Source organism: Ambystoma mexicanum, chromosome 5q, assembly GCF_040938575.1.
Source record: "Ambystoma mexicanum isolate Mex_15411 chromosome 5q, UKY_AmexF1_1, whole genome shotgun sequence".
NCBI lineage: Eukaryota > Metazoa > Chordata > Amphibia > Caudata > Ambystomatidae > Ambystoma > Ambystoma mexicanum.
Genome location: NC_090933.1, coordinates 882,974,789 through 882,999,325, shown reverse-complemented (window position 1 = coordinate 882,999,325; position 24,537 = coordinate 882,974,789). Strand labels below are relative to the sequence as shown.

The 24,537-nt window shown below is 44.0% G+C and overlaps 1 protein-coding gene across 3 annotated transcripts in view; it reads right to left on the bottom strand.

Annotated features, from left to right (window-relative positions):
- DPY19L4 (dpy-19 like 4) overlaps positions 1 to 24,537 on the bottom strand; it is a 1,351,687-nt gene that overhangs the window by 113,420 nt on the left and 1,213,730 nt on the right. For all 3 annotated transcript variants that reach the window (XM_069621372.1, XM_069621373.1, XM_069621374.1), the window contains one exon: positions 1,315 to 1,473. In XM_069621372.1, the coding sequence (XP_069477473.1) occupies positions 1,315 to 1,473 (159 nt within the window). The remainder of the gene's footprint in view (positions 1 to 1,314; positions 1,474 to 24,537) is intronic.

The window sequence follows — 24,537 nt, the reverse complement described above, 5'->3', positions numbered from 1 at the left end:
TACTGTATGTACAGATGTTCTGATTCCCTGTTTCCTTGTCACGCAATAATAAAGGTTTGAAAAGATTAATGCAGCATAAGCAGTCAGTGTGCTGTTTTAAAGGCATTTCTAAATTCGCCTTTTTAGGAAAGCTCTACAATGCAGCAAAAATAGTCAATGTGCAGGTTTAAAAGGTACTGGACTACCCTTTTGAAAATGCAGAATCAATCATTAGCTTCCATTGTTCTATGGAAGCAATTAGACATTTTTCGCAAAACGTTGTCTGATGAGAAAACCCCAGCCATGCAAATTCTACGAAAGCATCCCAAAGCTATGAAAAACTCTGGCCTACGAGGATATTTCTTTAGAAATGTTAATTTTATGACCTCGAAATGCAAAAAGAAAACTCATGTGGAATGATTGGATAAAGACAAATAAGGAGAAAGCAGTGTACCGGATGAACCACCAACTCCTTTGCGACAAACTGGCCATCAAAGAACTACCAAATTATTTGTCCATATTTCCAGACGGCAAGATACGAGACATCTATATGAAGAGCAGCCTGAACCCTATACAAACGCGAACTTATCTGGCCATGTCTAGACAAATACCATTTACAGAACAATACTGTCGCTTCTGCCACGATCTCGAAACACATGAAACGTTATACCATCTTATAATGGTATGTCCAGCAGTAGCCCAAAAGACAGCCCTCTTTGGTGCCTTCTTTGAAATTTCTTCGCAGCAAGTTGACCAGAATAACCAGATGGACCAGAATAATGAACGGCCATGCAAACAAACTTAGCTTCACAATCTCTCCATTTCTGAACAATATTTTAGAACTTGACAAACTGAAATAATTGCATAATTAATTTATTCTTCAATATTTTTTATTCTTATTTTCTTTTTTTTCTTTCTTTCCTGTGTTTATTGCTGCTCCTCTAAAAATCAGAATATTCTAATATGTGAATTAATGACAATACTGTAATTTCTATAAATGACAAGTTTAAATATATACTATATCATTTTAAATAAAAAATAAAATAAAAAAAACAGGATTTGACAAATGCAGCGTCTTGAATTGTCTTTCATGCGTGAACTAGTTAGTCTCAGGGTAGTCACATTTTTGTTTAACCAATCGAAAAAGCAGCGAGGAGGTAAAATGCTTCTGATTTGAAGAAACATGTTTCCAGAAGTACAAGCGGTTCACTTAAGTGCAGACAAGCGATTTCAACCATGGACAAGGGCCGTGCTCACCCAACTGTCCTGTGAATAGATTCACTTTAGATTGATGCATGGGGCACATTAAGGCTGGATTTTCAGAAGACTACTTACATGGCCATTTGCAATATCTAATAAATCCTTAACACGGCAGCCTCGTGCTGTTCCCATCTCGTTGCAGATAGAATCTTCAATAACCACATAATTTGCCTTGTACGATATCAATATTTTGTATATATCTTCTGCAGACCTCATGGCGTAGATTTGATAAACCTGCAAATTGTATAACAATGCAGTGAATTATCAACACTTTCAAAAATGGTATCATTACATGTGCTGAAGAGAGACACATTTCACAACAATTTGCCATGACAGACTATACAATTCTGGACTCTTTGATACCCAGTTTGTACTGGTAGGTCAATTGCTACATTATACCCCTATAAGACTACTTAGCTGCACGTTCCATGGTTAGCTACACTGTGTTTAGACAACAACATAACAATGAGCATGATCAATTATGAGTGAAGAACTGTAGGAACAGCATGTTCTGACAGGTACATTTAGACCCACTCCCACCCCTGCACACTACAGATTGCCCCATGGTTCAATTACCTCCCAAATGGTTTTCAATCTACACACGGAATCACTGTGGGTGGGATACAAGGGTGCTACTGCCCAGACAGAACATCACTCTACAACAGTACACTGGCATACACTATGAACATGTTGTAGATGTAGTCCATACATCAACTGAACACATTCCCATAAAACCTTGATACTGTTGTCTGTTGGCAAATAAGGAGGTGAATCAGCTGAGTGCACGGCCTATGACACCCAATTGGATGCCGAGAAGGGCTTCATGATAAACAGTATTGTTTGAACTCTGGGTGCCAATTCATAGAGGTCTAGGTGTAGATGGCCTGGGTCACCTTTGTCCAGAATTCCAAGGTCATCAGTTGCAGTTTCGATACTGCAGTGAGGACCAACATCTGATTTGCAGGAGTATGGAAAATTGTGATGGTTGATGCAATCCTAAGGGTGGATTGTCAGGATCTTTTTGAGGACCTTTCCAAGAAAGTGGAGGTAAGTGATGGGGCACCTATTTGGCCAAATTGCCTGCATCTAGGAGAGAAGTCTTGAGGAAAGGGAGCTGCCACAAGTACAGCTACAAAGACATTGAAAAGCCAGATGGTTAGTATCATAAGTGTTTTATTTTCTGATTCCAGGTAGGGGTGGGATGAAAACAGATGGGAAAGGGTGTCTAAGTAAAAAAGCACCAGTATGTTTTCTTACAAGATGTGTGCAACAATTCAAGCCATTGTCTATCCAATGCCCAAGTCCAACAGTTTCTACCCAAGGATACTCTCGCCCTTTTGTGGATTACAAAAGCCACTCATAGACAGAGTTTCAAGTGCCCCAGCATAATTCTTTAGTAGTTGCTCTCCCCACTACCCCCTTCAGCAACACGTATATTGTCATGAACAGGTTCTGGTTGTACAAAGCATTGAGCTCGCCACAGGTTCTTGTTTTCTCTGCGATGAGCCTACCAGAGGCTCTGGCTTTCTACAGTAATGAGCCCACCACATGCCCTGGGTTTCACTGGCAATAAACCCACTGCAAGGTCTAGGTATCTCAGCCACCAGCAGGCAACCCTCCCAAATCTGGCCTCTAGCCAGTACAAAGGTCTGGTTAACGGTCTTAGATGTCAATGAGCAAGGCAACTTCTTTGTCTCCACCTATGCCCGAATATTCCTTACTCCTTTCGGCCCTTCTCCAAGCTTTCCTTTTTCATCTACTCATTTGCTGCAGATATTCTTCCAACCTCAAGTCTTTTATTCTCTCCTTTCTCCACACGTTACTCCCTCCTCCACTCTTATACTCTGTCCCTTCTCCTCCATCCTTTCCTTAGTCCACTCGCCTCATCGCCCCCTCTCCTGATGTGTTATCACCTATTCTCTTTTTGTACATAACATGTCATTGGAACACTCTCCTACTTCCTCAAAGTGGGCAGAGATCTGGTGCTTTCTATAGGGTGATGGCCCTTACTCTCCTGTGGACTGAGAATGGTTTCACAGTATCACGATTAACCTAACTACGCTTCTGGGACTTTGTTTGTCTAATTATCTCATCATCCTACCTATTAATTACTTATGTCTCACAGGTGTGGCTTGTTCCTTTAGAAGTGCGTTCGGAAAGTGCAGTTATCCCTTCACCCATGTGCAAACCAAGAACAAAGTAATATATGCAGAACGTTATTGCACATGGGGAAAAGAATAATTTAAAAAAAGAAATCACACCAATATTATTCAATCATTTTAATCTTGAGTTAAAATATTTCTAACAAGCAGCATAACAATAATCACTGAAATACTTATACATTATACAAACAATACAATGCCATAGTACATTTAGTCCAAGTGTCACAACCCCACTATCAATTTCATCTACATACATTAATGTGAAAATTCTCTTCAAGCAAACAATACACCACATCTGAAATTGTGTCTGTTCTGTTATGAAGGACGTCCTTTTGTTCTTGATGAAGGAAAAAGTTGGTTCTAAAACCTTTGTGTCCAAACCCTCAATAATTACTTCCAATTGTTTCAAATCGGTTTTGATGTAAACTACTAATTACTGCAAAGTCTTCATCAGGGTTATAATCTGCAAAAACAATGTGTGTATAAACCTTTCATGCTGCTACATTTCTTCAAGGCCAAATTACTATTGAGAATATTTACTTGCTTCTAACAGGATGATTATTTATTCAAACCCGTGGGGGGAAAATACAACAAAAATCACTTTAATCATCTTATCCCCAGGCAAGTGACTGCCACCAAGTGTGTCACCCAGACTGCATGATGATCGCATGTCTTAGGCCGAACAGTTATTTAAGCTTCTCAAGCTAAAGAATATGACAAAGTCTGAATAGCCTGTAATCACGACCAATATTGCAGTAACACTTAAAATTATATTTGAAACTACACAGCCCTTCCAAAAACTAATTTGAAAGGAAAAATAGCCAGTGGGTGAATGAGGCATCTTTCTAGTGGCAAACGGGACCCAGGGAAGTACCTTGTCCCAATTCCTCACATTGCAGGTACCAGCGCCTGAAGATAGTTCTGTACGGTCTGGATGAACCGCACAATCCTATCAGTCTGGGGATGGCAAATGGAGGTGCGGAGGGCATCTACTTGCAACAAACTTCTCAACTTTGTCATAAATCAGGAAATAACAGGGGTTCAAGTGGATCATAAAAACATTGTTGGGAAACCCTGCTTGGGAGAAAAACTGTATTATATGTTTGAGCACAGACTGGCTGTTATTACTTTTGGTGAAGTCCTCTGGATAACTGGTGGCATAATCTAGCATGACAAGGCTGTACTGGTTCCAAGATTTTCATTGCCATCGCCTACATCCTGGCAGGTTTTATGCCAGACAGGGCATTCCTCACAGAATCTCTGAATATATTTTATTGTATTCCAGGCCATAACAAATTGCTGGGGATGTGGTCCTGGGGTTTTGCGATTCCTCTGATGCCCAGCGGAAAGGCAGGAATGAGCCAAGACTCGGACAGCCCTCCAAAATTGGGTAGGGATCATTAAATGGTATTGGGGCTGACCAACCCCCTTGACAGAGAAGTCTACCTTTCTCCACAAAATATGGCCCGAGTTTGGCCTGTGATGGAGGAATCTAAAGTGGACTGCTGGGTCGCTCTGCTATGCTACGGAGAACTCCTCCCTTGAACCCGATAGCCCAGGTTCACAACGGGATGTTGTGGGCGAGCTAGGGGTTGCAGTCCCCCTTCCTCATCACTGCCAGCCTCCTTGGGGAGGTTTTGTCTGGCTCCAGCGTCTCCACGGGCTCCATTGGGGTATATGGCTTGCAAATATTAGTTGGGCTACCAGGTCCCCCTTAAAAAGGAGAACTTAAATTATACAATGGAAGTCCTGATTAAGGATGCCAGCCCCTATATTGACCTCAAACCCAACTGTTCGGCCGACCTTCAGGCTTCCCATAGGATCAGCCTGGGAGGGCCATTCTTAGCCAGTGGAAACAAGGGCTCGACCCCTCGTGGGAATGTCCACCAAATCAATGCGATACAAATTCCAGCTTGCTAAACCCAGAGTAGCTCTGGGGGAGACTTTGGTTATACAGTATGATGGACTCAACTTAGATGTAGGACAGTGTTCAATCAGTTGCTGCATGACCCAACTAAGATCCAAAAGTCAAAGAAGGCTGAGAGGGATGCACAAATAACTGGAGACCAGAGGTATATTTTAGGCTTTTCTGTTTACACAGTGAGCAAATAAATCAAAATACCAAAGTGAAACCAATTCTCTGCGCAAGCAAATTCCAAGTCACTCAACCTCTTGTCCTTGGGTTTCCAGACCCCCTTGGTCAGTTACCTAGATGTGGAGTTTCCCAGTTCCTATACTCACAGCTAGCTAAGAAGAGAGTCTGCAATAAAACCATGTCCGGTTCAGCTCCTTGAGATCTCTGTATTGTGTTGGCCAACCTCCGATAGCATTCAAGCTTTTCGAGGACCAGGAGACTCTACCCTAGCTAGCCATGTGGCACCCTTTCTACCTAGGTAGTACCCAGCTTCTCCTGGTTTCTACGTTCCCCACCATTCTGTTCTCCCTGCCCAAGTTTTGCGCCTCATTCTGCCTCTTCCATCGGTCTTGTGCCAATAAGAAAACCTGGTTTCTTCTTCCTCTTGCCATTGATACTGCCTCCCCAGATGTTAGTACTTCCACCTGATTCCACCACCTCCAGATGTTACTTTTGTTTCCGACTTACAAGTATCTTCTCCTCTTGCTATCATCTCCTCCAACTCTTCACCACCACCTCCTGATGTTACTCTGCATGCCATAGGTAACCTAGAGGCATGTGAGCAACCTTTGCTGTTAGAGCTCCTAACCGCCCAGGGTCCCTTTGGGATCGCTGGCGGAAGAAACCTTTGCCAACCAATCTATGGCGTGTACTTGCCAGCCACAATATGGCCACCACGCACCCCACGCTCGGCTTCTGCCATAGCAGAGGAGGAGGAGCTTCAGAACCCAGACGCTAAGAATGGCCTTCCTACGCATCACTATGCGTTGCAACTTCCTTGTTGCCGGTAATGCTAGTTTTTCTTGTTTTCTTCCTTCTCAATCTCCGTGGAAGTCCTTCCTTGCTCAACCCTCAGTGCCACTCCAGCGGCTACCTTTCTGCTCCTTGCCTACGCAGTGAAATCTGACCCCTCTTTGCCTTACCCGTCTTCCCCTCTCCTTTGTTGCTCGGAATACCTATTCTTGGGATTCCAAATTGGATTATTGTTGCATTGGAACTCTGTTCCAGTCAGAAAGCACGAGACCTGATCTTCACAGCTCCTCATTGGGACAACATGCTCCCCCAAGGTTTTTTGCACTCAGGATTGAGTTTTTCCTTGGGCCAGGCCTCCCCTGTTGCCTGCCTGCCCTGTTCACACTCAGGCTGTCCTGGCATCAGTAGAGGAACGGCCTTACTTGCACGAAAGAAGAACCGCAACTAAAAAACAGGTAAAAGCAAAGCCTGAAAGCTTTCAACGCCCAATATTGACAGAAAGCATGGCCCAACTCCAGGGGTTGGTAGCAGCGGTTCAAAACCTCACCATAGAGGTTCAGACTTTAAAAAAATGAAAACCTGATCCTAAAGCAAGCCCGTCAACTCTGATATAGTGCCTCATCAAGCCTCTGTTACTGGATACATTCACTGGAGACCCAAAAAGGCTAAGAGAGTTTCTGGACACGTGCACAGTCCAATTCTCTTTCAGACAAGCCTCCTTTCAGAATGACAGGGCAAAGGTAGGCTTCTTGGTGACATGTCAGGGAGTGCCTTGACCTGGGGCAACCAATCTAGTCACTTCAGATGACCCTGTCCTCCCTTCCTTGGAGGCCTTCAGCCAAGTCCTTAAACGTATGTTTGACCGTCCAGACCTAGCGTACAGAGTTCAGGAGGAACTCCTAGACTTACAGTAGGGTGCGATGGATATTCTCACCTATACTACCAAATTCAGACAATTGACTGCTCAGCCCACATGGTCCAATGAGGCTTGTTTAACATTATACCGAAGGGGTCTTACAGATGAACTGAAGGATGAAGTATCTAGAGTTCTGCCTCTTGCCACCCTAGAAGCTCTCATACAATTAGTACTACAAATTGACTTTAGAATACAAGAACGTAAGGCTCAGAAAAGAAAGAATAGAGGATTAATCTTCCGTTCTCTCCTGCCACCAACATCTGCTCCAGAAGCACATCGGGAGCATCCGGACCCCATGCAGATTGGTACAGCTAGAGGACCCTTAAGCCTTGGAGAAAGAACCAGATGTCGGATAAATGGCCTGTGCATGTATTGTGCATCGGCCTCTCATCTGTTGCGCACCTGCCCATTAGCACCTCCTTGCAAGAAGGAAAACTTCAACTCCCGGTCTTAGATGGGACACAGACCAGGGAGCAATTGTCCTTTCCCGGCATTCCAGATCAGACTAAAATTGGTTTGGTCAATATTGAGACCACCTTCCTGTTAGTTCTCTCTGTATATCTACATTTACCTGATGGACGTTCTTTAGAAGTACCCATACTTTTAGATTTCAGGAGCAGCAGGGCTGTTTATGGATGTGACCTGGGCTTTTCAGAAGGAAGTACCATTGGCTGACAAAACTACTCCCATTCCTGGGGAAGGAGTGGACGGAAGAGAACTAGTAAGCGGTCCCATTATGAAGGACACTTGTCCTATCCAAATGTGGATAAACCATCACCAGGAAAGTGTCGTCTTTGACATCATACAGGCGGCTCCCTTTCCTCTTATCCTGGGGATTCCGTGGCTCGTATTGCATTACCGCTTTATCAATTGGAGGGCTCATACAGTCTTTTTGGGTTCAGAACACTAAGTCCACATGTGTTCAAGAAAAACGACCAGTCTCTGTTGTAGCGGTTCCTGTCTTTAACAAAGAAGCCACAGGTAGAACGGTTCTTTCACCTAACCCAAAACACTACCAGGATTTTTTAAAAGTGTTCCATAAAGATCTGCTCCAATCTCTACCACATCATCCTCCAGAAGATTGCCATCGGCTTGCTCCCTAATGCATCAGTACCATTTAATAGGATGTTTCGTTTGACACCCACTGAAAAGACCGCTCTTAAGGAATATTTACACCAGAATCTGGCTAATGGCCTTATCAGAGTCTGTATCTCCTGCTGGATCGTCACTATTTCTTTATACCTAAGAGAAATACAACCAAACATAGATCTTGCTTAGATTATCGTGGCCTCAAAGCAATGATGGTAAAGGATATATGCACTCCCCCCCCCCCGGCACTCGATTTAATGGATGCAGTACAAACCACCATCATATTCACCAAGTTATACCTCAGGGGGACTATCATCTAATAAGAATAAAAAGATGGGATGAGTGGAAGACCGCCTTCAGAACACCCTACGGTCATTTTGAACATTCAGTTATGCCCTTTACATTGTCTAATTCCCCAGCAGTCTTTCAACGTTACATGGATCACTTGTTTTCTGATCTGCTTTTTCATACGGTCATAATATATCTTGATGACATCTTGGTGTTTTCCAAATCTGCAAAGGATCATGGTTCTTCAACGTTTACAGGATAATCACCTATGGACCCACAAAATGTTACAGCCATTCTCCGGTGGGAAAACCCTACGAACATAATAGACATCCAAAGCTTTCTAGGTCTCGCTAATTTCTACAGAAATTAATTCCATCCTTCTCTCAGACAGTCCTTCCCTTGACCAATGTACTAATGCAAAACAGGCCCTTTCACTGGAACCAAGCCTCAAATCAAGCATTCCACCAACTTAAGAAGGCCTTTACTACAGCACCTATTCTAATTCAGCCAGATTCCCACAAAATGTTTATCATTGAGACGGATGCCTCAGAGGGTGTTACTGGTGCGTTACTTAACAAGTAGTTTACGATCAGAAAGAACATCCCTTGCGTACTATTCGAAGACCCCGACTTCCTCTAAACAAAATCATTCAGTCTTAGAAAAGGAGCTGTTGGCACTGAAAACTACTTGTAAAGAATGTCAACACCATATTCTAGGGGCAGAACAGGAAACCGAATAACATACAGATCATCGTAATCTCCTGATGTTACAGTCATTCAACTGCAGAAAGAGCCGACAAGCCCGATGGGCCTATTTCTTTTCACAATTCCAATTTCATATGTCTAACATAGCAGGAACTGACAATTTTATAGCGGATGCCTTGTCCCGCATGGATTCTCCATTTGACAAACTTAACATTAACCCTGAGAAGATGTTTCCTCAAACTGCCCTTGTATTCATGATACAAACATTTTTTTAAGATATTAAAGTCTTATTCTGCTGATGATCTGGTGTGACAAGATGGCTTATGGTTTCATGGTCCCTCTTTATAACTCCCAACAGACACCTTACAAAGGAAGGCCCTCCAGATATGCCACAGTTCAAAAGTCAAAGGTCATCGTGGAGTGTTAGCCACTCTTCACCTACTGCAATGTCATTTCTGGTGGCCACATCTCTGCCAACAAGTTACCTAATTTTGCCAATCGTGTTTGGTATATGAACAGGTTAAGACACTAGGCAAAAAACTGCGCGAAAACTTCACAACTGATATTATAGTGGCCTGCCTCCCTCCAAGAACTGTACTGTCATCATGACTCATTTTACGCCTAGTTCCAAGATACCTTCCGGATGTGAATAAAGTTGTAGTTTCTTTACAGAGATCTTCATGTTTCACAGCCCCCACCCCCCCCCCAAGGCCATAATTTCAGATCACAGATCTCAATATACTTCTACATTTTGGAAATCGCATTGCAAGAACATCGGTATTCAAAACTGCTTTTCTTCCGGTTTCCACCCTCAGTCTAATGGTGCCGCAGAACGCACCAATCAAACTTTAGAGCAATATTTAAGGTGTTGTAACTCTGCATCTCAGCGCAATTGGGTCAATCTTCTGCCTTGCGCAGAATTTTAATGTACATTCTTTCCATTCATCGATTGGAATGACTCCATTCTTCTGCAATTATGGATGTACACCAACATGGATCCCTTCCTTACCCACTCATACTCTAGTTCCTTCAGTGGAAGAAAGCCTTTCTCTACTACGGGAAGTGCAACAAGCAGCTCTCCTTACTTTAGCTAGAGCCAGAGAACATTATAAGAAACATGCAGATCGCCACTGCAACCCAGACCCTACGTACCAATCTGGAGTCAAGGTCTGGTTGTCAAGTAAATACCTACCTGCACATCTTCGCAAAGGCAAGTTTGCAACTACATTCCATGGATCCTTTCAAATCCTTAAGATTAATCCAGTGGCTTTCAAACTTCAACTACCCCTCACTTGGAACAAAATCCATCCCGTGTTTCATTCTTTACTCAAACCAGTTAAACCAAATGTGTCTTTCTATCATCAATCTCATGTTCCTACACCTGTTCTTTTTCAATCAACATCAGGAATATGAAGTAGCTCATATTTGTGATTCCAGATACTATCATGGTTCCTTGCAATATCTAATTGCCTGGAAAGGATACCTACCATCGGAAAGAAAATGGGAACCTGCTTGTTTCGTTCATGCACCTGTCTTAATACATCACTTCCATTGATTACATCCCTGGAAACCGGGTATGTCCAGGCTTGGCAGGGGGCATGATGTTAGAACTCCTAACTGCCTGTGGTCACTGGAGGAAGAAACCGTTGCCAACTAATCCACGGTGTGTACTTGCCATCCACAATATGGCTGCCACGCATCCCACACTCGGCTTCCTCCGTAGCAGAAGAGGAGCTTAAGAACCCAGACGTTAATACTGAGCTTCCAACGCACCGTGTTGCAACTTCCTTGTTGCCGGTAATGCTAGCATTTCTCTCGTGTTTTCTTCCTTCTCGACCTCTGTGGCAGTCCTTCCTTGCTCATCCCTCCCTGCCACTCCAGCGGCTACCTTTCTGCTCCTTGCCTATGCAGTGAATTCTGACCTCTCTTTGCCTTAACCGTCGCTGCACCAGCTTCGCCTCTCTCCCCTTCCTACTCTGAGCCTCTCCTTCCTTTGTTACTTGGATGACCTATTCTTGGGATTCGAAATTGTATTATTGTTGCATTGGAACTCTGTTCCGGTCTGAAAGCTGGAGACCTGATCTTCACAGCTCCTCATTGGGACAACATACCCCAAGGTTTTTTGCACTCAGGCTTCAGTTTGTTCTTGGGTCGGGCCTCCCCTTTTGCCCGCCTGCCCTGTTCACGCTCAGGCAGTCCTGGCTTCCCTTACTTGCAAGAAAGAAGAACCACCACCAAAAAGAAGGTAAAAGGAAAGTCTGAAATCTACCCAATGTCGTCAGGCAAGATGGCTGCCCAAAAGTGCAGAGGGATGCAGAAGATAGTGCACGTTTTTTGGTTTACTTGCTTAAAGCAAAATGAGCAGCAGCCCTCCGAGGGAGTTGTGAGGTGACAGAATCCTGCTCCAGCCCCTAAGCACCTCTTTCAGCACAGCAAGATAAAACCTGTCAATGTCTTCTACAATAGTTCTGGTTTACTTGTTTCACACAGAAATGTTCTCCTTCCTAGAATGTCTCAGAAATAAGATGACCAACTACTACCTGAGGCTGTCTCACCAGTAACAGTAAACTGTAAGTACTTTACTTTTTGCAAAACTCATGTTATATCAGTGATTTAGCCTGCTGAGTTATTCTATCGATACCCCCTCTGTAATTTCAATTTGTAATAACACAAGAATGAAGCTAAGCTAGAAAAATGTGCTTTCTTCAATGATGCCCTGTGACATACCCACATTGAATTAGCCGTGTCCTATGGCAACATTAACTACAACAACATGTTGGCCTACTGCCATTGAAATGTCATGTGGTAAAACATTATAGCACTAAAATGGCCCATGTTCCCATAATGCCAATTTCCAAATGATGTTGGATTCCACAAGGCTTTCACACCACCAACTTGTAAAATGCTATAAAGAGTTGAGAGTACTGCGTGCCCTAAAAAAAGGCTTCCTCATTTGTTTGTGAGCTGAAACATGTTTACTTGTATTACTTTCTATCTGTAGACCTAAGGTTTATGTAAACATTTATTGTTCTGGAGATGATTTTGCTACTGAGATTTTCTCCTACCTCGGCATGTGGTCAGCGCACCAGGTGGCTGTGTGTACAAAATAGCTCTCTATTCTTTTCTGTGTCTTTGAACCTATCCATACCCAAACAAACCACTACCAGGCTGATTTCATCTCCCTCTACGCTCGAACCCTCAACCTCCGTTGCATGCACCCCAGACCACATTCTACTGTCCTCTCACCATTGAAATGCTCTCCCAGCTGGTGTCAAAGTAGATGAATCATAGCGAAACATAATGCTATATAAATTGTAAAAGAAATCTGTACTCGTATAACCATTGTCTCAAGGCCCAAATGTACACTATTGATTATGTCAAATCTCTGTCACGAGATGTCAGCCATTTATGTCTTCTACGCTCTGCCCCATAATTACCCAGCTCGTCGTCCACCCACATTTAGTAAAAGTAAAGGACATTAGAAAAGGGACTACCTCCACTGTATTTGTATTTGACGTACAGGACTTCTGGTCATAATGCGAATAAAAAATTAAAACAAATGCTCAGAATGACTCAAAGAAAAATGTATTTTTATATTTTCACTGTCTGCGGTATTGGCATAATTGAGTAAACACAAATAAAACGGAATTTCTGTTTCGCAGGTACTCATTTGGGAAAATAAGAGTAATTTGTCATAAATGGATTTGCACACATGAGCTAAACTGATGGACAAAACGATTTGCCATTTGAAATTGAGGATGGTATACCATGCAATGCTATTTTTGTGTCACAACTGTACTTCTTCTAGGCACAAATGTATATACTGTAGAAATAAGACAATTTATAAATGTGTTACTCTACTTGTATGTACTACTTAATAAAATAAAATGATTGAGAAGAGGGACAATAGGTTGTAACACTAAAATGTCCACTTAGTAAACATGCCTCAACAGATTTGAAATTCATAAATATGTAACTGACACACCACACAGTGAAGCAGATTTAGTGAATAAATACATTTACTATGGAAGCAATAATTGTGATGTCTCTGATTTATTGGCCCTTAGGGGTAAAGAAATGCTGAATGCAATCAAATTAGGTTTCATGTTGGCCAAGAAACGCTCTGATTTTTATAAGTAAATGCACACTTTTTAAAATAGTTTTTCTCACAAATATATATCTTTGCATATCACAATTTGAAATAAAACAAGATTTGGCTTAATCAATGTCACTATGGAATGGCAGCATGAACGATAAACAAAATATTGCCCCAATGATCTGCAAAATTTAAGCCAGGAGGAACATGGTCGTACAACTGAAAAATCGAGATACTGGCTTGTTGCTCCTAGAAATACTGGTCAAAGGAATTGGAGTGGTTTCAGCTACCAGCTGGTGTGCTGGGGTTCCTCGTCGGCTCTGCTGAGAGATGATTTCATGTGAGATTCTGAGTTGCATTTATGGAGCTTGCTGCCCATGACCTCAGTTCTTCTAACTTTTCCCTGCACTCAGTGTAGAACTGAAAGAGATTACAAGCATTATGTATGAGGTTTAAGTTGTGAGGGTGATTAAGAATCAATGAGAGGAAGGACTAATCCGTCAGACAGAACATGAACAAAATACGAGACATTTGTTTTTCTCCAATGAATCCTTCCTTCCAAAGATTACTAATTTCAGAAAGACTCCCAAAGCAGTGCAGCATCTTAGTCCGGGATAAGAGTGATGAACCATCACTTACACTGGGAAAATATGGAGCACAGCAAAACCAAAAGGAGTCCTGACCTGATAAGGAATCCAGATAGTAATGTTGGCAAGCGTGCACCGACAAACCAAGGCAAGCGTCTCACAGATGTCCACAACAGGGACACCAGTCTTTAAGGCAGAGGTAGCAGCTAAGCTTCAGTAGAATGAGCCCAGAGACCCCACAGACACTCCCTTGTTGGCGAGAACATAGCATTAAAAAATGCAGAGGACAATTTATCTGGGCAGGGTCTGCTTGGTAATTAGCCAAAAGACAAGTAAATCACACTGAGTTTATTATCGTTCAGGGTGTGCCTCATCTAACACATATAGTAACAGAGAGTCAGCCCTCTTGAAACCCAGCCAATGAAACATTTACTGCATCATATAAGGGTGCGGCAGAGGGTAAAAGATTGGAAGATTGATCTTTTGAGAGAGGTGAAAGTCTGATGCAGCTCAAAGTCCCTTTCTCCTGACAGAAGATGAGGGGAGCAAAATTGAAAAAGCATGGAATTCACTCGCTCACCAGACAGAGGAGGTTGCAACTAGGAAAATCTATTTAAGAGAAGTCCATTAAAAAAAAACTAATGCAGAGTCAAAGGATTAAATAGAGCTGCCATTAAAAACATTAGGACAAATGTCAAATCCCAGATGAGAACAACAAACTGGCATATTGTAAACTGGTCATCTAACTAAAAAACTGCATGAGAGAAGGGTTTGCAAAGAAGGAGCCCAGTCCAGGAGTTCAGTTAAAGAACAAAATACCGGCCAGCATCAACAAGGTCCTCACTGTTAGCCAGAGATGAGAGTTGACAGTAGGGGGTATAAGTGTATGCAAGTAGGATACAGACACTGGAATGTTGGTTTACTTTGTTCACATGTATTCAAATTAAAAGAAAAGGGGGAACTGGGGAAATGCCTCACTAACCTCAACACTAAGAGGGGTTTCCTTGCCTCAACAAAACTAACTTATGTCAGAGTCAGAATGTCCAAAATAAAGCTCTCTGTCATGTGTCCAAAACCTAATCTGTCCCTCACACTTTAAACTCAACAAAAGGTGTAAAAGGGTAAAAATCCTACAGCCTCAGTTTGTCACTTCCAATATGAAAAAGTTCCAACAAGAAAAGCAGCAAAAACCGAAGTGTTCCAAAAAGAAAGTTTCACAAACTCAAAGGAGTTGCTTTCCTTCCCTAAACACCAGTTCAATGTTCCAAGAGCTTTACTCCTCTTTAATTACTCTGCTGCCAAGGTATATGTTCCTCAATCATCAGCCAAATGTATTTGGTTCACTAGCCTGCCAAGTATATTCAGTTGTTTCCCAAAGCAATGGGAAAAAGAAAAGAAAACATAAAAGAATAGGGTACGTATGTCCTTTCTGTAGATAAACGAGCCCAGGTTAGACCGGTTTGTTTATTGGTTTAGCTTTCTCTACAGCACGACCGGGTTTACTCTCCTGCCCACATCGCCATTCACTTCTTAGTCGCAATATTCAAATGATAATATGGATACCAGGTTCTTATTCCCATGCTGCATTCTGAACACTTTTTCCTTAGTACCCAAACCCATTCTTCCCCAGGTGTGCTTACACAGCACGGCTCGTCACCACGTCCTTTATATGGTTCCAGCAGGCGTTCAGCACTGCAGTTTTTCTTCTATTCTGTGCCACCTGATGAAGCGCCCGTTGTCTGCGCTCCTTTTCTCTTGTATTGCTGGGTACTGGCATGAACCGGGTGAGCTCTAGTTTTCCAGGCTCTCGCTCCGCTCTCCCAGAAATGCTGACGTGTCTCCTGACGGCAGGGATACTGCAAGGGGAAAGCAGGACCCTTTTGGGTCCTCCTCCCACCTCCTGTACCAACTGGAGGTTTCGGAAGGGGCTACCCTTTTCCAGCCCACCTTCCAGTCTTCATTCCATTTCCCATCTCTCTTCTGGCTGTGAACCATTGCTGCAATTCACAGCTTGCTCTTGGCCACTTGTTTCTCAGGGTCTTACCTGCATCAGCCTCCAGGGTCTGCCTCCGCCACTTCCACGTCTCCGACTCCATCTACTGTGTCCTAGGTCTTGTCACCCTTCCCTTTTTATGTTTTGATTACTTTGAGCTGATGGGAAAAGACTAGAGCGTGAATTATGGTTCTCATGTCTTCCTCTTCCATCCGCTTGGGGCCTCCTCGTCCCAGTATCATTGCTTACTGCATGACCTTCGTTGTTCTTCCTCGTCCCAGTACTATTTGACCAACTTACTGCTGTTACCCTACATAAGTGCATGGATTTAGGTTGGGTTGTGGGACTTTTGAGGAAACGCCTAGGGTTTGGGTGTGGGATTTCCTCTCCTTATAAAAGGGACAAATTCCTCCGACTCGTCACAGGGGTTACCGATCTCCAGTGACCATCCTGGGGATTAGGGAAGCCTGGGCTAGGGTGGAGGAAGCCCAGAGGAGACTAGAGAGACATGAACTTCCTTCAGTTGGAATGTTTAAAAATTATGAAAAAAAAGCCCTTGGACCATCTAAGAGACTTCATGTGTTTGTGAGGCCATCTGTCAAACCACCCACATGGGTACAGAAACATGTTGGTCTAATTCTGTGCTGGATTTCAACTATCGTGTATAAACTCCAAAATGTTATTTTAAAAATTGCTCTCATCTTTGTTACGTCTTCACCATTCTATGTCATGATACACATGTACAGAACTACGTTAAAAAACATGTTTGTATTTACAATTTTTTGCAACAAGAGAATCCTGCCAGTGGTCTCTGAACTGCTATTGAATTCTGTACTAAGTACACAGTACAAGGTTTAAGGTTATCTTCATGTTTTATTCAAAGCATACTGCAGCCCCTGACCTCACATCCAGCTCACAGGACCGGGCTCTCTGACTGTTTGAAGAGATGCAATCTAGCCAATAGGTCTGATGTCACCAAAGCACCAGAATTCTGCAGAACGGTGTGCAGAGATCAAGCTATCTGACCACTTACCCTTGCAACAACAATTCAAGAGACAATGAACTAAAGTGGTTGGGAGAGGGGATGAAAAACACTAAGTATTAATATGGGTTACAGCTTCTTTTAGCACCCCCAGTTCCCATAGCGGTAACCCGGGGTGCTAAAAAAAAGTAGTTTCCTCCGTTTAACGGGACATCGCGCGTGTCCCGTTGAATGAAGGAAAACACTTCTCCAAGTTGGCAGCGTCGCCACAGAAAGAAGGTAAGTGGGAATTGGAAGGGTGAGAACAAAGGGGGGAAAAAAAGGGACGGTGGGAAAGTGGGGGGAAGATGGCGGAGGGGGAGCTGGCCGTCAGGCGGCATGAAACGCAGGCTTTCACCGGGGTTTCAAGCCCACATTCCTAACCACCTGATTGGCTGGCTCCCCGCCAGGGTGCTAATAAATAAAATCTCGACTTGCAAGGCCCTGCTTCTGTCTCACAACAGATAAGCCCACTGGCTTACATATGATTCACAGAGTGTTTTACGACTTGGAAATGGCCACCTCTGCCTCTCCTTTGTCTGTGGGAACCTGCATTCAGGATATTCCTCCTCCGCAGTCGGCGGATTGGCTGGAATTGTAATGTTAACCTCCCATCCAAGGGAGCCGGCAGGCGAAATCGGCCCCCTCAAAGGGCCGCTTATAGGACATTTTTTTCCCTGTTTGGGCCTGTCCGAGCGTGGAAAGCGCTACAAAATTCTCTTCCACCCGCTTACCACGAACATCTTGCCTGCCTCTTCTTTTTATTTCCAGACGCTCACTGAGCTAATGCGAGATGATTTGACCATTTGTTGGCCCAACCACACTACAAGGAGGTAAGGAGTCCTCTTTGCCAACTTATTCACAATGCTCGTTTCACCGTCAATGGCATAGGCTCCTCCGAATATTTTACTCAGCCTCTGCCTGATTTTGTACACACTACCGACACCAGCCATGCTGATGCGACTCTGGTGGTGCGTGCCGCAACTCCAACCTACTATTATCTTTCACATTGGCCAACTCTTCTTGAAGTTTGTCTTCCGCCCCAAATGCAGCACTGAGACTGCAACCATCCAAGTAGTGGAGAATGCACTCAGAATCCCCGACACTGGGGACTCATGTCTCCTAGTTCTCTTACAACTCTCAGCTGCCTTCGACAAAGTTGATCACCAAATACTCCTCTCCCTCCTCGCTGACAGGGTGGGCTTTCTCTGAAGCGGCCGTTCAAAAATAGTGTAAAGTATAGGTGACCTGGAAGGAGACTGCGCCTGATTCTTGCACACGAGACTTATTTTTTGATTAGTATTATGGTCATGTAAGAGGCTTGTAGCCCCTTGAGACTTGTAGCAATTCTGCGATTGTACGCGCTTAATCTGAACAGCAGGGATTTATCCCATTGATATATGGAAGCTTATCTTTCACATCTTGTGACAGGGGCCTCTTACATGACCATAAGACTAATCAATAGCCCTGATTTGAGAAAGGTCCTTGGAGGACCGAAACACGTGTCATCAACGTTAAGGGCAATTTTTTCTGAAAAATAAAAAATAAAAAATATAAAATTAAAAAAATAAGTCTCGTGTGCAAGAATCAGGCGCAGTCTCCTTCCAGGTCACCTATACTTTACACTATTCAGCAAGGGGTCTTGTACTTGGCTAAACCCCCGACTTGGTGGGACGCGACTTTAAGGACTTATTGGACTACTTTCATCTATGACATTCAGTTTCTTACCACTATCGGATGTCGCCAGTTTAGACCAAACCTTCCAAGCCAAGCCGTTCAAAAATAGTTTGCATCTTACATATCTGGTAGGGACCAGGTCATACAGATGGGCTCATTTAGATCCAGCTGACTCCCAATCATGTATTGGGTCCGCCGAGGTTCCATTCTCTCCCTGAACATCTTCAATCTATTCATGGAACCCTTGGGAACCCTTGGGAACTCTCCTAAAGGACCCCTACAAATCCATCCATGAGTATGCTGATGACGTTCAGTTGTACCTGAAGATCAGTGGCCCCAGAACATTACTCGCCAACACGAATGCCTGGCTACTATTCAAACATGGATGTCAAATGCTTACCTCAAACTGAACACGACTAAGAGCGAATTTGGCTTCATTGTTCCCCCACCAAACAACAACTCGTGCAACGATGGTTGGATGACAGGTGCCTGGAAGGATTCACCCCCTCAGTTGTCAAACTCGGTGAAATCCCTGGGCTTCATTGACAGTAGCCTTTCCTTCCAAAAGCACATAGTAAAAGGTATAAACTGCATGACTACAGATTCAGCCGCACACCTGGCACCCCTAAAAGCAGCCCATCACGCTGTAGCACACCTCATTACATGCGTCCGTAAATTTGAGCGTATCGCTTCACCACTGCATGCGTCACTGGCTCCACCTGCCACCAGGATAATATTCAAAATTGCGTGCATCACCTACAAAGCAGTCTCAAATGGAACACCAACATACTTGGCAGATAAACTCCACAATTCTGGAGGATATCGTACCTCATGTAGTAAAATGATCAAAAAATTGGGTTCAAGACTAGGCCCCAAAGAGACAACTGGCAAGCAGTACTTCTCCTGCCACACCTAAACCATCAGGAACTCAATCCCGGTAGAGGCTTGAAATGCCCCCATCATCCAGTTCTGCAAAACACTAAAAATGTGGCTCTTTCAACAACACCTGCTGGGCGAATACAAATCCCTCTCTCCCTCCATTAACAGTGCTGTGTTACTGTACCCTCCTGTTGTAAAGCGCTCTGCTGCTCTTGAGCTAGGTTTGCGCTATAAACAATAAAATAGAAATAAAGATGGGGCTGAGGAGTCAGAATCATTGTCTGTAGGTGTACTACTTCCCCTACCTGGCCAAGTGCAATACCTTCTGGTGCTGTCTGCTCTTGGGCACCTGATCCCCCTCCCCCTGTGGGCAAAGGAACAAAAAGAACGACCCTTCACACCGGAAGAGGTTGGTCTGTTAGACCAAGAGACGTGGCCTTGGAAGCCATGACCTTCTCCGGGAACTCATCAGCCTTAGGGTTTTAAAGAGGTCGGCCCCACCGAAGGCCATACCCAAAAAATGTGGCCTGGACATCAGGTGCAAACGCAGAGGTACACATCCAAGACATTTTTCTTGCAACGGCACCTCAATGAGTGAGCCATTAAATCCGTCATAACTAGATGCAGAATCTGCTTGGAAGCCTCCTTGCCATCAGCAACCAACACAGAAAATGCTTCCTGCATCGCTGGAGGTAGGTTGTTAGGTGTCTCCTTAAATACATCCCACACAATCCTCATCGATCTGGAGGAATAAATAAGCCATTCAGCAAAGGACTGTGGGGTGTTAAAAAAAGAGTAGCATATCTCAAGCCAGCATCACTTGACCGCCAAGTGGTCAAAATATGTGGCCTGTGCCCTCTTGTGTTGTTTCATGGTATTTTCGCAGGTCAACAAGGCATTACAGAGCCAGTGCCTGGGTTCCAGGAAGGCTTGTTTTGGGGTTTTAAGGCTGTTGTACTCGGAGCCAGAGCCAGCATAAGCCCTGAACATGAAGCCGTAGATCTTAAATGTAATGTGCTTTTCAACTGTGAACCAGTCAAAGTTTTCCGGAAGGGCGGGCGGAGAGGGGGATTAGTATTTCCTAAATTCACGCAGATTTAAGCAGGTAATCTCGCTGCTGTTCATCCTTTTTATGGGAGCATGTAAAGAAAACATGTCGCAATTCAAACCAGGGATCAGTTCTATCTTGTGGTTGGGCAGCAAGAGTGGAAATATTTTCCCTAGGATCTTTAGTTGAAAATGTGCATGTTTTAACCACATGGTTATTCTGCAGGCTGGAGATTAGGTATTTGTAGAACCAAAGCTCAGAGTTCAGTCAAACTTGTTTTGTTCCCCATTTAGGCATATGAGCTGTCCCTGTTCTGGCCCATTTGTTTAACTTTGAAACCTCTCCGAAGGTTTCAAATCCTTCTCAATTAGGAAGTGGAAAGGGTATCGGAATAGAGCAAATCGCAAACCCAATGGCTGGATGTAAAAGTTAAAAAGCAGTAGGCTGCGGTACATTGTTGGGGGGACTCCTGTGTCTTGCATTCCTTTCCACTTCTGCAAACGGTTTGCAGGATCCTGTGGTTGGCGGCATTGTGTGACACGCATAAATCAAGAAGAATTAAGGCAGTTGGGGAGTCTTTGTTGAGGTCTCTGACTATTTTGTCAACTAATAGTTTCAGCACTTTGACAAGCGAATTCCAGTTTCGAAAAGACCGAGAGACAATTTGAACATGTCGCCCCGCCTTTGGAAACGTTTTACTGGCTACCAGTTGAACAACACGTCACATTAAAGATCTTGGGATTCACATCCAGAGCTTATGGTCGTTCGTGCTAGAGTACAGCCAGCCCGGGACCTAGGCGCTGCTTCTGGAATGCCATGTATCCATAGTGAGCTCTTCCCAAAACGCTTTAGACAATTGTAAACAAAGCAGGGCATTTAAAACTGGGTGGGGCGTACAAGAGTGGATTAGTGCTCAGAGGCTGGGAGATGCGAGGGATAGGCTTGAAAAAACAGAAGGCCAGGAGGAATAGCAGGGACGTCATTTCACCAAAATGCCAGGGGTAGCGGAAGTGACATCACATGACCCTTGGCCTCTGATGACATCACAGGAAGTGATGTAATTTGACCCAACCCCAAGTTGACATCAGAGTAAGCGATGGAACATGATCGTTTACCCCTAGACAAAACAGGAAGTGGCGTTACATAGCATTGTTTCTAAGAACACCATGAAAAATATGGTTACAATATTACTGTAACCTGATAGACATTTCATACAAGAATGGATCAGCATATGTTTCAGCAGAAAAAAAACACGCTATAACCAACTTGTGAAAAGCAAAATACAGAGTACGTAGTGGATGCTTATTCTATTCTCAATGCTTTTGGAGGATTTGGTCTGCATTGTGCATTTGAGGTGTTTAAGAAAAGACTAAATCAGTGACTTACTCCCTGAAGTGTGCCTGAAATTAACCTTTAATGAGTCTAGCAATTATTGTATGGAATTCCATAAAGATAAATAGTTCAAATAGTCACATGCAGCCCAGGAGCTTCAATTTGTAAAAAAAAAATACGTTTTTTTAAAAACTTTTTTTATTATTAGGGGTAGCAAGGGAGACCTCAGAGGTCACCAGTGCGACCCCTGGCGACCCCTAAATGACGTCCCTGAGGAATAGGTCATGAAGGTTTGCATGGGGGCAAAGGGGCGGGGGGAGTGAGACTCAGAGGGAATAATGTCATCATTTATAATAGAGGTGAGCGCCAAAACAATTCAGATGGGCTATGCGGAAAGGACCATATTTAAGTTACGTTATATGTCATTTGTATAGCGCTTAGTGCCATTGGTATGGCCTCAAAGCGCTGTAGGTGAACACCCGTGGAAGTCCGAGGTATAAGAAATTGTTAAGAGGATTTTAGAATGCATGTGTGCATTTCAGCCAGTATGCGAAAGGTAGGGGTGTAACTCCGTTAGGGACGCATGGAGAACTGGCTTGTGGGTGGGTACTATGATGGCCCATCTGGAGAGTATGCAAATCAAGGGGATTGATTATGTGCCCAGTAGAACGATTTTTTTCGTGGGACTTAGCTGCATTCTAGTGGCAGAGGTGATGTGCGATAGTTCCTTTAGTGGATGGTTGCCGGTGCCTTGGTGCGAGAGGGGGAGGGTCTATGCAAGAGAGAAAATCTCGGACTAAACGGGAGGCAATTCTCTTTTCAAAGCATTCCTATACATAGATCCTGCACTGCACGCAGGACTACATGTTGGGTATGGAGAAGTCAAAGAAACCATGGGTGGTTAGACCAGCAGATGTATAGCACATCCTATATGGACATACTGGAAAATGTGTGATAAATACAATACTGTGAAAGCAGGGGTGCTCTGATACACTATTATCTGGGTGTTTTTACTGCATTCTCCTAGTTGAAGCTTGTGCTTCTTTGCATTATGACAATTGGAAGATGAATACGAGTCCATAGTGTCCGCTCTTTGGCAATCAAGCTTCCTAAATGGTGCGCAGCGAGGTATCCACCATTTCGTTTTTTTTGGGAGCAGCTACAGTATCAGGTGATGCAGTACTGCTAAACCACAACCCAAGTTATCCACGACTGCGCAGTGACTGGTGCAGAACAATCCCCCGGTCTAAAAATAAAACACCGAGTTGTGGAGCTAGAAGTTGCTGGGTGCTTTGGACCCGTCTGCTTCTGACACACGGTTGACGTAGAGCTGGGCCCCGTGTGAAGAGGACAGTCCATGTTGGCATACCTATCCAGGCAGGTGGGAATTCAGGCGAGAAGAGTCAGAGGTTTCAAATACCCACCTCCTATCAAATATCAGGGGCCTAGGCACTTCAAAGAATGCCACGAGGGCCGCTGCACTGACCTCATTTACTCGTTTGGAGACAGTAATGTGAAAAACAGGCTGGCACTCCCGTGCCCCAATTCCCTCTACCATTCTCCCAACTCAGAAAATCGATTTAACAGCAGATCAATTGTTTCCAGCAAAGGCATCTCTGCAGCACAGAGCTCCACGTAGTGCCATCAAGAGTCCTCCCACAGCACACTCCTTTTAGCGGTAAATAAAGTGTGAAGCCAGGCGTCTAGTAGCTCGATCGGGAGACGTATGCCTTTATATACCAACATGTGCATTCCGCCCTTTTAACCTCCCTGTAACGTAGGAGGTCAGATTGGAATTTGCCGAGACGGTTTTGCAATGCATCCGCGTGCAGCCTTGCCACGTAGCAGTGCACGGTGTAAGTTGATGATCGACCAGGTTGGTCGACTCTGTAAGATGGAAGGTACTGTTTGTCTCTTAGCATCATGCTGTACTCCAAGGACAAGGTTGGCGTTTATTTCACCACTGTATACAGATACCATCACTGCATGGGTTGGGCAAGAATAAGGGAGGGGGTGGGGGAGTCTAGAGGGATGGGGTGCTCCATCCAATTCATTCATGGAATGAAATCCCACTTAAAACGTAAAGGTTTCCATAACCAGTGGACCCATATGCTGTCAGGGTGGTAACATGACCTGGGTGGCACTGGGCCTAGTCCCCATGCTTGTTCCCTCCCCCCCGTAGATAGTACGCAAGACATTGGGTAGGTGTTGGCAATAAAAGGCCATGGGATTTTATTGCACAGTTATGGTCATAACAAAACAATCATAATTACAGTAACCATAATATGTAGTACTTTTGGGCATCGGGTCCCGATGTTACCCCCTCTGGCCCGTGCTGCCTTTCTTGTCTCACGACAGTGTGGTCACCGTACAGTGACCTGTCTTCTTTCTCCTTCTCATCCTTTTTCTTAGGGTGGGAGAGTGTTATGCTTGAACTAAAATGGCGCCGGTGCGCAATGCATTCGGGGAGGGCTCGGAGCCATGATGGATATTTACTTCATGCCGCAGTGAAAAGCTGCACACATTTTGCTGAGTGTTAGATTCATGGTGCTGAGAAAAATATGCTTTCCAAACCTGGTATGTGGTCAAGGACATTTCTGCTGGGAAAGCTAACTTTGT